The sequence below is a fragment of the Macaca thibetana genome, chromosome 11 (assembly GCF_024542745.1).
Source record: "Macaca thibetana thibetana isolate TM-01 chromosome 11, ASM2454274v1, whole genome shotgun sequence".
Lineage (NCBI taxonomy): Eukaryota > Metazoa > Chordata > Mammalia > Primates > Cercopithecidae > Macaca > Macaca thibetana.
Window position 1 is genome coordinate 119636538 of NC_065588.1, and position 17119 is coordinate 119653656.

The 17119-nt window shown below is 54.7% G+C and overlaps 1 protein-coding gene across 5 annotated transcripts; it reads right to left on the minus strand.

The window, feature by feature from the left end:
- Nucleotides 1–2994: 2994 nt before the first annotated feature.
- Nucleotides 2995–14354, minus strand: CDK2AP1 (cyclin dependent kinase 2 associated protein 1). Of its 5 annotated transcripts, none has more exons than XM_050748205.1 (4): nt 14129–14354; nt 9176–9270; nt 7195–7321; nt 2995–3795 (listed from the first exon to the last, which is right to left on the minus strand). In XM_050748205.1, exons 2-4 carry the CDS (start codon nt 9239–9241, stop codon nt 3728–3730), a joined length of 261 nt encoding a protein of 86 aa, XP_050604162.1. In that variant the 5' UTR covers nt 9242–9270; nt 14129–14354; the 3' UTR covers nt 2995–3727. The 5 variants fall into 5 exon arrangements, with proteins under 5 accessions (XP_050604162.1, XP_050604158.1, XP_050604161.1 ...); XM_050748201.1 differs by lacking the exon at nt 14129–14354 and adding an exon at nt 13537–14112; XM_050748204.1 differs by lacking the exon at nt 14129–14354 and adding an exon at nt 12884–12993.
- Nucleotides 14355–17119: the final 2765 nt, after the last annotated feature.

Genomic DNA, 17119 nt, shown 5'->3' on the forward strand with positions numbered 1-17119 from the left:
GGAGGCGGAGGTTGCAGTGAGCTGAGATTGCACCACTGCACTCCAGCGTGAGTGACAGAGCAAGATTCTTGTCTCAAAAAAAAAAAAGAAAACAAGATGGTTGGAAGAGTTAAAGGCTCCGTTCCTTGTCCATGTGCTCCATTAGCTTCTAGGCTGCATGATGCCCAGTTGTGCCTCTGATGTAGAAATACATTCCCTGCGTGTTCATTTGCAAGATTTGTAAAGGTGAGGTTCCAGAATCTGATTGCTTATAAATTTACATTACTCAAGCTGGATTTGACCTTAGAGTTTTGTTGGTTTTGTTTTTTTTAAAGCCATGCTTAATAACTTGGCTTGTTAGAACTCTTCTGGAGTCCACCTAGAAAACAAATAGGGAAAAATACTGGGAGGTGAGAAGGCCATTGTGAGATTGCCAGTTGCAGGGCCTGCTTCAGTTCTGCAGTCTGTCCAGCAGCCTAGGCCGCATGTCCAGTGCATACATTCAAGCACACCTTTCACTTTGAGGCTGCCAATGAAGGCTCTTCTCACCTCAGTGACTGCTTTGGACGCTTACACATTCAATGCAGGGCTCATTTCACACCTCCTGTTGCGAGTGTACAAGACCCTTCCCCAGCCCAAACTGCCTTTAGAAAATAAAGTCTCTAGAATGACACCTAAGAAATCAGTAATAGTAGGAAGGGAAATTTGGAGCTGGAGATGAGGGACAGTGTTTCCCATTTGTCTCCTCTCTCATACCTTTGCAACTTTCTGCCACATGCAGGAAGGGGACACAGCACCCATTTCCCTAGAGCCTGTTCCTGCCGGCCTTCTGCCTTGTCACAGCTGAGAATTTGCCTGATGCCTGCATCAAAGACAAGTCTCATTTGTCTTTGTCTACTGCTCAGCAAAGCAAATTCTCATTACAGGCATTTAGGGCCTAAGATACAGAGTAAGAATTAAAATCCCTTTGAGAGGCATTGTCAGAGACCACCAGGTAGATTCTCAACACATCCAGTGTGGCCCATTTTTTCCCTGGCACCAAAGCAGATGATTCTTCCAGTGAGCACCTTATGAAGTAGCTTGAATTTAGGGGCCGCACTTTATGAAAAAGATTCCTCTAGCACCCAGCAAAAGCTCACAGGATAAGCACCTATGAACTGAGAATGGCCTAACCATGGGGCAATAGGCCAACTCAATAATATTGCTCCTGGCTGGGCAGGGTGGCTCATGCCTATAATCCCAGCACTTTGGGAGGCCAAGGCAGGTGGGTCACCTGAGGTCAGGAGTTCGAGACCAGCCTGACCAACATGGTAAGATCCCCTCTCTACTAAAAATACAAAAATTAGCTGGGAGTGGTGGCACGCTCCTGTAATCCCAGCTACTCCAGAGGCTAAGCTGGGAGAATCGCTTGAACCTGGGAGGCAGAGATTGCAGTGAACCAACATCAAGCCACTGCACTCTAGCGTAGGCAACAGAGGGAGACTCCATCTAAAAAAAAAAATAATTTTTAAGAAAAAACTGCTTCTGGTATTTTTTTTTCCTAGCATACACTTACATTTGCTGCTGCATTTAAAATATACCGATAATGCAACTTCACTTTATCCCTACCTCCGACTTAGCAAACACATTCTTTCCCCAGCCAACTGTGCTAATGATGTCATCACCAAAATGTTTCCGGGTCAGGTGGGAAAATATACTTTGAACAGGTATCTCCTACCTCTTGTAAAAAGTAAAGTAGAGGTTCCTCTCCAAAGACTTTCCTCCCCATTTAATTTGGAATAAATAGTAACTTCTCTTAGAAGCAAAATTTATTCAAAGACCTATGCTAACATTCTTAATTATCTGCTAGCCGTGGTAAACAAATCAATGTACTTTATGTTCTTAGCTCCCACAGTGTAGCCTAAATATTTGCCTGGCATGCTTATACTGGTCCAAGCAAGCATTAGGTCATAGCCTGTTCCTCTTCCTTATTTAAAAGTGTTTTTACCTTTCTCACCATTCCACAAGTTACTTCCTCCTTCCTTTGTTCTCCTCTGCCTTTGCCTCTTTTAAAAAGTTCTAAGTTGCTAGCCAATGAGGACAAATAGAGAATGTGAGGTCCCGTTCCAGCCAGTGGAAACCAGACACAGCCGTAGGGTGGACGCCTCAGGTTATAAATGACCCGGTCTCTTTGTTCGGTGTACTCTCATGGCAAAACTGGCGAGCGTAGCCTTTCAGCAAGAAGTAAAACTGGCCTTGCTAAGTAAATGAATGTTCAAGTGCTATTTCTTTACGGCACCGGGGAACAAGCATTTCAAACACTTTCATGAGAGATTATTTAAAACAGCACTTCTTTAGATGAGGCATGGTGGTTCACACCTATAATCCCAGTACTTTGAGAGGCTAAGGTGGAAGGATCACTTGAGCCCAGGATCCAACCTAGGCAACATAGTGAGACCTCACGTCTACAAAAAAAAAATTTTTTTGCCCCCACACACCCACTCATTCAATACAAAAAGTATTTTAAAAATTATTCAGGCGTAGTGGCACACACCTGTAGTTCCAGCCACTAGGGAGGCTGAAGTGGGAGGATTGCTTGAAGGTGGTTGAGGCTGTGATGAGCCAAGATTACATTACTGCACTCCAGCCTGGGTGGCAAAACAAGACCCTGTCTCAAAAAAATAAAACCACGTAAGAATTCAAGGAACCCGGCCGGGCGCGGTGGCTCAAGCCTGTAATCCCAGCACTTTGGGAGGCCAAGACAGGCGGATCACGAGGTCAGGAGATTGAGACCATCCTGGCTAACCTGGTGAAACCCCGTCTCTATTAAAAAATACAAAAAACTAGCCGGGCGAGGTGGCGGGCGCCTGTAGTCCCAGCTACTCGGGAGACTGAGGCAGGAGAATGGCGTAAACCCGGGAGGCGGAGCTTGCAGTGAGCTGAGATCCGGCCACTGCACTCTAGCCTGGGTGACAGTGAGACTCCGTCTCAAAAAAAAAAAAAAAAGAATTCAAGGAACCCACATTTTAATACAAATTGTTAATGAAAATAAGCTTTATTACATCAAGTAATAAATACATACAAAGATGCAAACAGTTTTAGTCATTTTCTTCCAGATGTTTTTATCAACTTACAATAAACGCGGAACTGAGATCTACTTACAGTCTTAGTATGAAAATGTTCGGGGGTCCTTGTTAGGTTTGGTGGGTTGCTCTTTCTTCTGTATTTATAACTTGTGCATTTTTAAAAATTGACTTTGAAGCACTAATAGTCATGCAAATGCTTAAGCAAAAAAGAAGTTACATTAAGCAGAACCTACACTGTATGGCAAATGGGAGCCAGCTACTAAGTAAAGGGTGCTGTCAATATGCATTAAAAACAAAATCCCTAGAGCGGTGTTAGCTTATGAAAAGGAACAAAGAACACCATGGGTAACAAATGCATTCAAAAGAGAAGATTAAAGGGAGACAATGGTGTCTTGGAGGCAAACTACAGTTTGCTGTAAGATAACTTTACGTGCATCTTTTAAATCAATGCTAAAAAAAACAAAAAAACCTGGGCAGTTCCTAACTACTTAAAATGCAAATCCTAATTAACAGCAAAATCTTTTCTCAATCTTTGAGACTGTAGGTTCAGAGCCAAGTGAACCATGGGAGGAAAAAACAAACTGTAACCATTTTGAAAACAAGGGTTTCATCTGAACAGGGGAGATGAACTGTAACTTCTCATCTTGTAAAAAGATGGAAATCCTTCAAAACCAACAAGGCAGCTAGGATCTGGCATTCCGTTCAGTTTCTGCTAAGCACTCCCGAACCAGTCCTCTAGCGTGAATGATGCCTGAAAGAGAGGCAGAGACCTGAGATCAGCCGGTGCACAGGACCAGCCAGTAGAGCCCATTCTGGAACAGGAAGAGGATCCATCCTTCCACGGCCTGTCCACAAAAAACTCAGACAGAAAGGGAACTGGAGGAACCTATATCCAAGCAACCCTGAAGGATGCTAACAGTCCCATCCCCCTAAAGCCCTTACCTCCTCACCACAACTCTTCATGTCTCTCTAAACATTTTTTCCTGCATTCAAGGTGGCACCAGCAAGCTGTCCTTCTATGACACTGTTGAATAAAAGACGTGTCTCCACCCAAATTCTTTTGCTTGACCCACTGTTGAGATTTTTCTCTGGCTTCTTCAGTCTGAATTCTAGAAAGGGCTTGACCAGCGTAAGTAAGCAAGAGAATGGCTCCAGCTACACACATGAGGGCGCAGAGGACTGACTGCTGCCCATGCAGGACCCTGGGTCCACGGGGACATCCCCACAAGACTCTGCAGCTACCTTCTGCCCAATGAATCTTCCCCAATCTTTTGTCTCTATGGTTTGGTGGTTACCTTTTTTTCTTTCTGCCTCTACTGAACTTCATAAAATATGATCTTTTAATAGACACTGAGGATTCTGTTCCTTCTAATCCATGACTCCCAGAGGCCACTGGGAATGACATCCCACATCATCGCCCCACAAATCTTAGAATCTAACTCAGAGCCTTGGAGAATGTTTTGTGTGAGGACCAGACAGCAAATATTTTGGGCTTTGCAGGCTACACAGTGTCACAACTACTACACTCAAATGTTTTTTGAGACAGCATCTTGCTGTCACCCAGGATGGAGTGCAGTGGCCACAATCACAGTTCACTGCAGCCTCAACCTCCCAGGATCAGATCACCTGATCACCTCCCACCTCAGCCTCTGGAGAAGCTGGGACTATAGGCACACACCACCATGCCTGGCTGTTTTATTATTATTTGTAGAGTCTCACTATGTTGTTCAGGCTGAACTCGAGCTCCTGGCTTCAGCCTCCCAAACTGCTGGATTATAGGCGTGCACCACCACACCTAGCCCCACAAACCTTTATTTATGAACACTTAAGTCTGAATTTCACATAACTTTCACACGTCTCAAAATCATTATTTTTTTCAACCATTAAGAACGATGCCTGTCACGGTGGCTCACACCTGTAATCCCAGCACTTTCAGAGGCAAGGGCGGTTGGCCACTTGAGGTCAGGAGTTTGAGACCAGCCTGGCCAACATGGTAAAACCCCATCTCTACTAAAAATACAAAAATTAGCTGGGCGTGGTGGTGAGCACCTATAATCCCAGCTACTCAGGAGGCTGAGGCAGGAGAATTGCTTGAACCCAGGAGGCAGGGGTTGCAGTGAGCCGAGATCGCACGACTGCATTCCAGCCTGGGTGACAGAGCAAGACTCCGTCTCAAAAAAAAAAAGAAAAACACACTATTCTTGGCTCTTGGCTCGTGGGCTGCAGTTGCCAACCAACCTACAACGCTCCTACGCTCCTAACTCCCTGACCCCTCTATGACGTTTTCACCCTGCTGTGACATGAGCTTGGTCAGCTTGGGCTTGGCTGTTGGCCAAGGGGAGGCACTGGGTCTTCCTTGTTACTGCAAGACTGGCAGCTAGTACGCATTTGCTGACTTGAAGCAGTGCCTTTTATGGGCAACTGCAAATCACCTGTTGGACTTTGGGACCCAGCATCTTCCCAGGAATTTCCATTCGGGTAACCAGCACCCCTGCTACCAGAGAGCGGCCCTGGGACCACCCAACTCTCTGGGCGAGACCAGGGTTGGGTTCTGCATCCCTTCCCCAGGCCCTCTTCAATCACATCCTCTAACCCTGCTGGTCCCAACCTAGCTTTGAGATCCGTCAACCTCTTCACAAAGGCTGCATGAACTCCAGAGCAACCCCGCTCCTGGCAGCAGCCTGTCCTCAACTGGCCCTCATGTCACTGGGGTCATGACTTCAACTACAGCCCCCATATTTCCTACAGATTTACAACCAAAGAATGTTCCTCTCCCAGGCCAGGCATGGTGGCTCACGCCTGTAATTCCAGCACTTTGGGAGGCCGAGGTGGATAGATCATAAGGTCAAGAAATTGAGACCATCCTGGCCAACCAACATGGTAAAACCTGGTCTCTACTAAAAATACAAAAACTAGCTGGGCATAGTGGCGCACGTCTGTACTCCCAGCTACTTGGGAGGCTGAGGCAGGAGAATCGCTTGAACCCGGGAGGCGGAGGCTGCAGTGAGCCGAGACTGCGCCACTGCACTCCAGCCTGGGTGACACAGCAAGACTCCATCTCAAAAAAAAAAAAAATGTTCCCCTCCCAGGTCGCTTCTCCAGCCTTTTTAAGAACCCCAAGTCCCGGGCCAGGCACAGTGGCTCACGCCTGTAATGCCAGCACTTTGAGTGGCCAAGGCAGGCAGATCACCTGAGGTTGGGAGTTCAAGACCAGCCTGACAACATGGAGAAACCCCATCTCTACTGAAAATACAAAAAATTAGCTGGGCCTGGTGGCACATGCCTGTAATCCCAGCTACTTAGTAGGCTGAGGCAAGAGAATCGCTTGAACCCGGGTGGAGGTTGCGGTGAGCCAAGATTGCACCATTGCATTGCAGCCTGGGCAACAAGAGTAAAACTCCGTCTCCCAAAAAAAAAAAAAAAAAAAGCACCAGTCTCCCCTCATCTTGAATGAGTTCATGGGCTATGGCTCCGCTGCACTATCGCCTTCTAAAATAGAAATCCTGCTCTCCCTCCATTCCCTTTTTATTTCAGGAGATAGCAATCTATTTAACCTCCTTTCAAAATCAGCCGGGCAGTCACACCTTAACATGAGTTCCCTTGTGCTCTGTCATCTCCTGCCTGCCCTCCTTCTCCAGTCATTAAAGAACAAAGTGCTCTCAGCCTCCCGCCCCAGACCCACACACTTCCTTGGGTCTCGCTCCAAAGAGGTGACAGCAGAGGGCAGTGCAGACACCAAAGAACCCTGAGCCTGGCTTCCCTAGGACCAGTGTCGGCCAACAGAAGCAGACCAGGCAGGAGGCAGGAGGGAGAGTGGTGGCGGCCAGGGCGGAGGGGGGGGTGGGGGGGTGGTTTGAACACACCCTTGAAAGCCAGCAGACCCCCTGGCAGCACACAGGGTAAGAAGAGCTCCCTGGCTGGGCTGCCCTTCCCGGAAGACCCCTCTGAAGGCATCCGGCCCCCCAGGCCCCTCGCCACCAGACCCACCGCCTGCCTGAGGCCTCCATAGCAGACAGCAACTCTGTAACAAGACAGGAGCTCCGATGAAGGAGCCCCATCCCCAGCCCGCCCTCCCACGTTTTCCCCAAAAGTCTTTCCAGAGTTAAAGGCCTAGCCTGTGGTCACGGCAGGGCAGCGGGGCCGGGCTCACCGCGCTTCAGTCTCTCCATGGCACTCTTGCTCCCCGCGTACGTGGGTCTGATCTCCTTCCCCAGCTCTTCAATGATGGCCAGCAGCTCCGCGTATTTGCTTTGGGGCACTTGGCTGTTCCCAGTTCCCTAGAATCAGAAAGAAATTGGTTCAGCAAAATTAGCTGGGCATGTTGGTGGGAACCTGTAGTCCCAGTTACTCAGGAGGCTGAGGCAGGAGAACTGCTTGGACCGGACCCATGAGGCAGAGGTTGCAGTGAGCCAACATCGCTCCACTGCACTCCAGCCTGGGCGACAGAGCAAGACTCCATCTCAACATCTCCAAAAAAAAAAAAAAGGGGTTCAGCAGCCTGACCCCAAGGCCACAGGCAGGTGGGTGGAGAGGCCCCTGGGCCGGTCAGAGGAGGGAACGCAGTCCAGCCTTAGACTCCTGGGGTAGCCACCTCAGCTGGGCCAAGGCACGTCCCATTCTAGGGGACAACTACAGGTTAGGGGGATGGTCCTCACCCTCCTATCCTCACACACTCAGGAAGACCACCCAGTCGCCTCCAGGAAGCAAGTGTATCATCTCCAATGAACAAAACAGGGGAACCAGCTCATCTTGGCACAAAAGAGTCCAAACAGCATTTCCCAGGATGCAGATGAGTAGGAGGGCACATCGCAGGTGCCAAGCCTCCAAGCCAGTGGGGAGACAGAGGCCACACCTGGGCCACCAGGACCACAGCCATCGGCCATGGCCCCGCCAGAGCCTGGAATGCATTCCCTTCTCTCATCCTCCCACCCACAGGGCCCACCCCCCAGAAACCCTTTCCTCCCACCACCACTGGGAGCCCCACAGCAAGCACCCGGATCAGCGAGGCTGGGCTCCCGGCAAGCCCGCAAGCCCAGACCACCTCCCCTTGGCTGCCTCCTCCCAGAGCTGCACCAGCTCCCTGGGCAAGGTCCTCGCCTCCTCCCTCCTCCACCGCCGCCTCTGTCCCCTGGCCTTGCGCTCTGTCCTCCTGTCCTCATCTTGGTCCAGCTGCTCTGCCTCCCCACGGCACTGCCTCCAGGCCTCATGGGCCTCCTGCCTGTCTCGGCGCCGCCATCGCATGGCCAGAATGTGGCACTGCCACTCCCGGCTGCGCCTCTGCCTGGCCTCCCACAGCCACCGCTTCTTCAGCTGGTCCCGCTCACCGGCCCGCACCTGCTTCTCCTTCTGGGGCAGGACGGCTTGGCGGGGCATGGCTGGGGAGCCGCCCACTCGGCAAGGAACAGGCTCCGTGGCGACCTCAGAACACTGGCACTGGGGCCCAGCCAGGGAGAGCATCTTCCCGCTGGGACCTTCGACAGGGCGGCTCATCCCTTGGAGATGTGGGGTGCAGCTGACATGGTGGCTACCCCATTCCTGCTGTTCCCCAGCCTGGGCTGGGGGTACTAGGATCACCCTTGGGCTGATGAGGAGCCCAGGTCTTGGGCAGTTACCAAGTGGGGGTCACAGTCTGGAAAGTGGTGGAACCAGGCAGCGGCCTCGCCTGGGCCACACTCTCAAACACTGGCCCTCGACAAGAGGCACCTTGGCTCTCGAGACAAGGCCACCTCCTCTCTGCTGGGCCCACGCCCGTGGAGAGCAAGTGGGAACCGGCCGTTTTCTGTCCCAGCTTGGAGAGCCAGGGTCAAGGCCAGGCCTCACTTGCCCAGGAAAGAGAAGTGAGGAGACCCACCAGAGGAGCGCGTGGGGTGGGGGCCGCAGCGCAGCTCGGGCTGCTGCCCCTTCCTGGTGCTCTCCTGTCCGCTCCACCTCACACGTCCCTGCGAAACACAGTCCCCAGTGCCCTCCATTCTGATGTGTTCTGAGCCGGAGCCCAGTCAGGGCCTTGGGCTGAGAAAGCTCTGTCCCATACTTTCTGCTCCTTCGTCTCTTCCACCAGCTTCTCTCCTCTGATGGTGGGGAGCATGTCTCCCCCCAGCCCTCCCACCATGCCATCACCCCCATTGCCATACCTGGGTGTAGCCTAGGGATGGTGGCCCGTAGTCACTGAGCAGCTGGCGGTACTGTGAAGACGCCATGCTGGTGGAAGGAGAGTGGACACTCCCAGCTGTGGGGTGGGGAGAGAGAGGCCAGGAGTCAGCTCAGCCAGTTGTACCAAGGCAAGGACTCCAGGTCCTGCAATGGCCCTTGCCCAGGACCCACACCACCAACTGTAGCAGGATAGAGAACCCTGCTCTCCACCTCTAGTCTGACCAGTGTAGAAGACGCATAATGAAATGTAGCTACAAGGCACTCGGCCATCCCCAGCTCTGTAGCAGCTGCTGGTCCTCACAGAGCTCCGTCCTGTCCAACCAGAACCTTCCAAGCAGCAGGGCTGCTCCCAAAGATAAAATTACTGCCACTCCTGGCCTCATCCCTGCCCATCCCCTCTCCCTGTGTCCTGGCCCCAGAGGCTGAGAACCTAGAGGCCACATCATACCACAAGAGCCCACTGCCATGGAGGCTGGTCCAAACCAGCGGAGCTTCCAAGCCTTTTTGTCCTATGCACCGAAATCTCTGCTGTGCTCAATGACGGGGAAGATGGGAAGGCCTTAGAGTATTTGAGACCCAACCCTGGCTGGAGACAGGCATGCTGGACATCAAATTAGGAATCTAGAGAACACCACGGCCTCTGTGTGCCCCAGATAAAGCCCCTCAACCTCTCTGTGCCTGTCTCCCCCTCCCCAAAGAGGGGACCAGACTCTTGGCAGTCTATGTCCCAACGGCTCTGCATTCCAAGAGAGGAGGGTTGAGGCCCCACATATGGGATGCAACATTGGGGCCTGTCCAGGGCTGCAGTCAGTGACCAAGCAGGGCCCAGCCCAGAACGCAGCCTCCTGGATCTGGGAGGGGAGTCTGAGGCTGGGAGCACGCGGCCCCGCAATGGCGTCCCAGTGGCCATTAGCGGGTAAAGGATATCCTGCAGAATGACAAACAGCGGTAACCATGGAGAATTTACCTAGTCCTCCTCGGCAGCTGCCCGCCTGCCGCCCCCAGAGCCACACGGTCTCTCTCTCACACACACAGCGGGCGCTGCAGACTTGGCCTCAGGGATGGACAGCTGGTGCCAGGCTGGCCAAACCCACCAGCTGCTCACTTGGTGTGGGTGAGGGGAGGGGCAGAGGAGGAAGGAAGTTCAGGGCCTCAGGCTGGGGGAGCCGGGAGGAGCCCTGGAGAACCCTGGCTCCAGGCCCCTCTATTTAGAGACATGGACCTGAGGGAGTTGCCCCAGGGCACACAGCATAGCACCTGCCCCTCCATGCAGGGAGCCAGCTCCCTCAGCACCTGCCCCTCTGTCCGGGAGCATCCGGGAGCGGGGACAGTCCCGAGTTGTCTCCCTGAGTCTCAGGCCAGCCCTGGATGCCACCACTGCAGCCCAGGGTTATGCTCCAGCTTGGGCTGGACCTGGAAACGTGGACTTGGATCCTGAACTGGGCAGAGCACCATGCCACTCCGAGCCTCAGTTTCCATGCCTCCCACATGGGGATGACGAGACACGTGTGCTACAGGGATGGGCGGCTTGGGATGGGGAAGCACTACGCCCGCGATATCCGGCACGTCCACGGCCACTGCAGGAATTGGGCAGGGCGATGTCCCCCAGCGCCCCCTCACCACATCAGCCAAACCCCAGTTTCCTGAGCTTCTGATGTGGCAGCAAGCATGGCATGGGGAACACAGGCTCTGCTGGCAGAGACCTGGGTTTCGATCCTGGTAGCTACACCTCTCTGGCCTCAAGGGCCAGTCTCTGGGAGGGACCATAGAGCACAGCACCCTGGGCGTTTGCAAGATCCCAGCAGCCTGGCAGGAGGGGCGCTAGCCACTTCCCACGCACCCTCGAATCAACTCGGTGTGCCCCCGTCCTCTTCCCCAACTGCTTTGCCCACTGCTCCTCACCTCTCCTTTTCTGTCCTCCCCACTGGACTTGGCGCCAGCCCCAGCTGTGCCACTCCTGGCTGTGTGACCTCAGACAGGCCCCCCGCCCTCCAGTCCTCAGTTTCTCCATTTGTTAGAGGCAGTGCTTCCCAAGAGAAGGTCTACAGGCTCCAGACCCTACTATTTGATGATACTGGGGTTAGGTTTTGCGGGGCTGAGAGGAAGGAGGAATGAGAAATTGTCCCATTTTGGCTGGGGGGACGAGGAGCAATAGCTCGGTGACTCCAATGCTCTGTCCAGGCCAGTCCCTTGTTCAGGGTTGGGTGGGGGGTGTCTAGTCCTGGAGAGAGATGGCGGAAATGCCCCGAGTTCCACTCATGGTCACTCCTTCCTGCAGACACAGGGACCGGGACACAGGGACCACGTCAGCGCAGGCCGTCTCGGCGCATCTCAGACAATGAGCGCAGTGTGCAGGAGCGAGGGGTTGGCAGAGGCCAGGAAGCTCCTGGGGCCAGGCGCGGCTCCCCGCCCCCACGCCAGACAAAGAGCGCCGGGGCCTGGGGAGCTGGCGGCCTTCCCGCCACTTGGGGCGCCTGGGGGGCTCTGGGGCGGGGGAGGCAGGGGCTTTGTCTAACTCCGCCACTGCCACCACCGGCCAGGCCGCGGCTTGGCAACCCGTGAGCAGGAGGCAGGGCTGCAGGGCGTGAGGGATGATGACAAGGAAGCCGGAGGAGCAGCGGCAGCAGCGGAGAGTCCATCTTGGATGCAAATGGCAGGAGGGGAGCTGGGGTTCTGCAAAAGGGTCCATGGGGGAGAGGGAGGGGCACCAAAAAGCCCAGATCTGGGGATCTCGGCACTCCTGCAATTCTCCACAGGAGAAAGAGAAGAAAAGCTGAATACAGGTGCAGCCAGCTCAGAACAGGACTTCAGGGGTCCCCGTGAGTGCCGCTATCCCTGTGACCCCAAACCCTGAAGGTCCCAGTTTAAGGCCCCGGCCCCAATGACACCAGGTCAAGCCTGAGCTGTCAGCCTTGCCCAGGCTGGCAACACCAGCCCCTGCCCTCCCCACAGGCCAGAGGAAGAACGCTGCTGGCAGTCCTACCTGGCAACAAAGCCCGTCTTTGTAAGGTCTGCGGACCCCAGAGGAGGTGAGAATGTTTGAGAAGAAAACAGTGGCTGTTTGCTCTTTGGGACTCCGAGCCCACAAGTGAGCAATTCAACTCTCCCTCAGCACCCTGACGATTAACCCTTTCCTGCCCCTACACCTCAGTGTCCAAGGTTTTTTTAAATATCGTTTTTATGGGTCCTACTTCGGATGTGGGAGGTTTATGAAGTCAACGTTTGCAAACAAGGCCCAAAACTCGAGCAGGAGAGCCAGCGTGGCACCGGTGACCAACGGGGCCACTCCTTTCCCTCCGAGTCCTTACCCCCCACGCCCCGCAACACAACCGCCTTTTGGGAAGTCTGTTTCCGACCAAGTGTCAGAGAAGAGGGGCCCCAGTGAGGTCACAAAGCCCGGCACCTACCAATCCCTCAATGTTGCGCCCACTCCCCATGGCTCCCTCGGTCCCCTGGGCTCAGCCCGAAGCTGCCTGACAACTTCTGGAGGAGTTTCCTGGGAGCGCCCGGCTGCCGCCGCAGCCCCAGGAAGGTCGAGGGGAGCCCCTCCCGGCTTCTGCATCGAGGGCCTTCCCGGATCAGCCCTGGGGGCTCCCAGATGGGGCGTCCGCGTGACCCCCTGCCCCCACGCCCGCGCGCGGGCCCTAGCAGCCCCAGGACTGCGCCAACTTCGTTCACTCCGCGCACACCTTACGGGGATCCCCGCGTGACCGCATGGGGCAGTCCCTGCTCCCACGCGCCCGGCCGAGGCCCCCCGGCCTCCGAGTCCGCTGCCCACCGGCGACCCCATCCCGGTCCCAGTCCCGGCGGCCCCGCGACCTCAGGGCCCGCGGCAGCCCCGCAGCCCTCCGCCCGCGCCGGCCCGCGCGGGGCCTGGCCCTGCCCGCAGCGTCTCCCGCCCGGGCCGCTCCACGACCCCGCTCCCCAGGGCGGCGGGGCCCCGCGCCCCGCTCCCGGCGCGGCCCGGGCCGCTCCCGACTCCCGCCGGCAGGGGCCCTCGCCGAGCCGCCCAGAAGCGGGAGGAAAAAGGAGACGAGAACAAGCCTCCCCCGCCCTCGCCCTCGCCCGCCGCGCTCCCTGCGATCCGCAGCCGCCGGCGCGGGGGTCACCCCAGGCCGCCCGCCCCGCACCCCCAGCCAAGGCCCTCGGCGTGCGGGGCGCACCAGCGAACTTTGGCGGCGCGGGCTCGGAAATCATGGCGGCGGCAGCGCTGCCCCGGGCCGGGACCCTGAGCCCCCCGCCCCCGGCCTCGGCGGGCGCTCACGGCATCCCCCGGCCGGGGCTGGGCGCGCGGACCCCCAACTTGGCGGCGCTCGGGGCGCGTCGCACGCGGCTCACTCACCGGCGTTGAGGGCGGCGGCGGGCATGTGCGCGGCCAAGTTCGGTTTGTAAGACATCCCCCCGGGCGGCGGGCGCGCCGGGCGCGGCGGGGCCAGGCCGCGAGGGCGGCGGCGGCGGCGGCGAGGCCGGGCGGCAGCGTGGCAGCCCCGCGCCCGTCCGAGCGCCCGCCGAGCGCCCGCGCACTTTTTGTTGTCGGCGGCTCGGGCCGCGCCGGCAAATATGGCCGTCCGCGCCCTGCCGCCGCCGCAGTCTCACCCAGGCCCCGGGCGCGGCGCAGGGGCGGCCGCAAACTTTCCGCGGAGCCGGCGGGGCGGCCGGGGCCGGGAGGGGGCGGCCCGGCGTCAGGGGGCGGCTCCGCCTGCGGCCGCGCCCCGCGCCTCCGGGTGCGCTCGGCGCCCGCAACTTGCCAAAGTTTGGGGGGCTGGGGTCCCGGCGGCGCCTGAGGCCCGCGCGCGTCCGGGCGGCCGCCCCGCGCCGGGCGCTCCAGGGGTGCACTGGGGGCCGCCCCCGCGGCAGCTGCAGGAGGCCAGGGCGGCCGGGATCCGAGGAGCACTTTCTTCCCCTTAACGGTGGGGGCAGGGATGGAAAATTACCTGGAGAAAATGGTGGCGAGTGGTGTATTTAAGCACGTAGATCATTCCAGACGCCCGGGTCTGGCCAAGCCCCAGGATTCGAATAACTGATGCTTGACATTGATTTCAAATAAATTTCATGTCCCTGTCTTTATGAAGTGGTTTTTAACCCTTTGGGGATCCAAGACTCCTGTGACACTGACAAAAGCTAGAGGCCTTCTCCACCCCTCATCCCCCTTCCCGGAAAACTCACCCCTGAATCGCACAATTTCGTGCGTAGACTCACTCCAGTATTTAAGGGAAGCACCTACTATGCGCCACTCACTGTTCCAAGCGCTGAGGATACAAGAACTGAACTTGGCAAAGTTTCTACCCCCTGGAGTTTACGGGGCAATTTAAATCTTCCTTCGACCCCACCCCCAGCCCATCTTCGGATCTGATTGAAATGTAATCATCGAGTGTATTTTGGATTTGGATTAGATGAATAACCTAAAGGTTGTGGGTTTGTTCTCTTTTTTTTCTTTTTCTATTTTTTTTTTTTTTTTAATTTTGGAGTTCTGCCGAAGTAGTAAACTCGTTAAAATACATAAGATGCCCACCCCTTTCTGTTGTTTTTAATCGCCATGGTTTGCAGATTTAATTAGACACAGCCGTGCAAGCATCAGCTCCGGATCTGGTAACAAAAGCACCCACCTAGGGATGCCCACCCAGGCCTGCCTTCTCCTTTAGGACCAAAGGTGCAGGCGACGACACCCCCTCCCCAGCTTAACCCCCACCCTTGAGATCAGCTGTAGACCAGCACTAGCGAAGGATGCTCAGTGAAACCTTATTCCATGAATAAATTAATGCCACCCATGTGGCTGGTCCCAGGCGCCTAGTCCTCTAGAGCAGCACTGTCCAATGGAAATAGCATGCCAGCCACATAAGTAATTTTCAATTTTTCAGTAGTCACATTTGAGAAAGTAAAAAAACACCGGTGAAATTGATTTTAACATGTTTTATTTAACAATAGCTCCAGAACAGCGTGATTTCACTATATAATGAATTAAAGGGAATTATTAATAAGACACTTTACATTCTCTTATACTAAGTCTTCGCAATCCAGTGTGTGTTTTATACTTACAGCACATTTTAATTCAGAGTAGCGACGTTTCAGCGCTCAGTAGCCACCACAGCTAGGGGTCACCATATTGAACAGTGCAGGGCTGCAGCTACTAGCAGAGGGCTCCTGAGGCGTACACACCGGGTACTGACTCTGACTCCCCCACCCACTGACTGTTTGACTAGGCCTCCATTTCCTCGGGGCAAGAATCCAGATCTCACTGGCAGGCCCAGTCCCTTCTATGAGTACTCTGAACCAATCTATTTCCACATTGTCTCCCTCTGTCACCCAGGCTGGAGTGCAGTGGCTTGATCACAGCTTACTGTAGCTTCGAACTACTGGGCTCAAGTGATCCTCCTGCCTCCACCTCTACCTCAAAGCACTGAGATTACAGGTGTCAGCCAATAGTGTTGTGTTTTTTCCATTGTCCCCACTCCTGACTCTAAGTCCATGACATCATTTAAAAACTGTTGGCTGAGCGAGGTGGCTCACGTCTGTAATCCCAGCACTTTGAGAGGCTGAGGCGGGTGGATCATGAGGTCAGGAGATCAAGACCATCCTGGCTAACATGATGAAACTCCATCTCTACTAAAAATACAAAAAAACTAGCCGGGCGTGGTGGCAGGTGCCTGTAGTCCCAGCTACTCGGGAGGCTGAGGCAGGAGAAGGGAGTGAACCCGGGAGGCGGAGCTTGCAGTGAGCCCAGATCGCACCACTGCACTCCAGTCTGGGTGAGAGAGCGAGATTCCGTTTCAAAAATATAAAAATAATAAAAATAGAAAAAATTAGCCGGGCGTGGTGGTGGGCACCTGTAATCCCAGCTACTTGGAAGGTTGAGACAAGAGAATCGCTTGAACCCGGGGTTAAGGAGGTTGCAGTGAGCTGAGATCCTGCCACTTGCACTCCAGCCTGGGTGACAGAGCAAGATTCTGCCTCAGGAAAAAAAAAAAAAAAAAAAGTTTCAGCTCACTCCTGTAATTCCAGCACTTTGGGAGACCAAGGCAGGCGGATCACCTGAGGTCAGGAGATTGAGACTAGCCAGGCCAACATGGTGAAACCCCATCTTAACTAAAAATACAAAAATTAGGTGGGTGTGGTGGCGCGTGACTTAGTCCCAGCTATTCAAGAGGCTGAGGTAGAATTGCTTGAATCCAGGAGGTGGAGGTTGCAGTGAGCCGAGATCGAGCCACTGCACTCAAACCTGGGTGACAGGGCGAGACTCCATCTCAAAGAAAAAAAAAATGTTTCAGCTGGGCGCGATGGCTCACTTCTGTAATCCCAGTACTACAGAAGGTCAAGGCAGGCAGATCAGTTGAGCCCAGGGGTTCAAGACCAGCATGGGCAACATAGAAAGCACCCATCTCTACTAAAAATACAAAAATTAGCTAGGGCATAGTGACATGCACCCATGGTCCCAGCTACTCTGGAGGCTGAGGTGCTGCGGTGGGAGGATCACTGGAGCCCAGAAAGCAGAGGTTTCACTGACCTGTAATGGCACCACTGCTCCAGCCTGGGCGATAGAACAAAACTGTGTCTCAAAAAAAAAAAAAAACCGAAAGAAAAGAAAAACATGTTTCCATTTTTTTTTTTTTTTTTTTTTTTGAGACGGAGTCTCGCTCTGTCGCCCAGGCTGGAGTGCAGTGGCCGGATCTCAGCTCACTGCAAGCTCCGCCTCCCGGGTTTACGCCATTCTCCTGCCTCAGCCTCCCGAGTAGCTGGGACTACAGGTGCCCGCCTCTTCGCCCGGCTAGTTTTTTGTATTTTTTAGTAGAGAGAGGGTTTCACCGTGTTAGCCAGGATGGTCTTGATCTCCTGACCTCGTGATCCGCCCGTCTCGGCCTCCCAAAGTGCTGGGATTACAGGCTTGAGCCACCGCGCCCGGCCACATGTTTCCATTTTTTATTCTAATT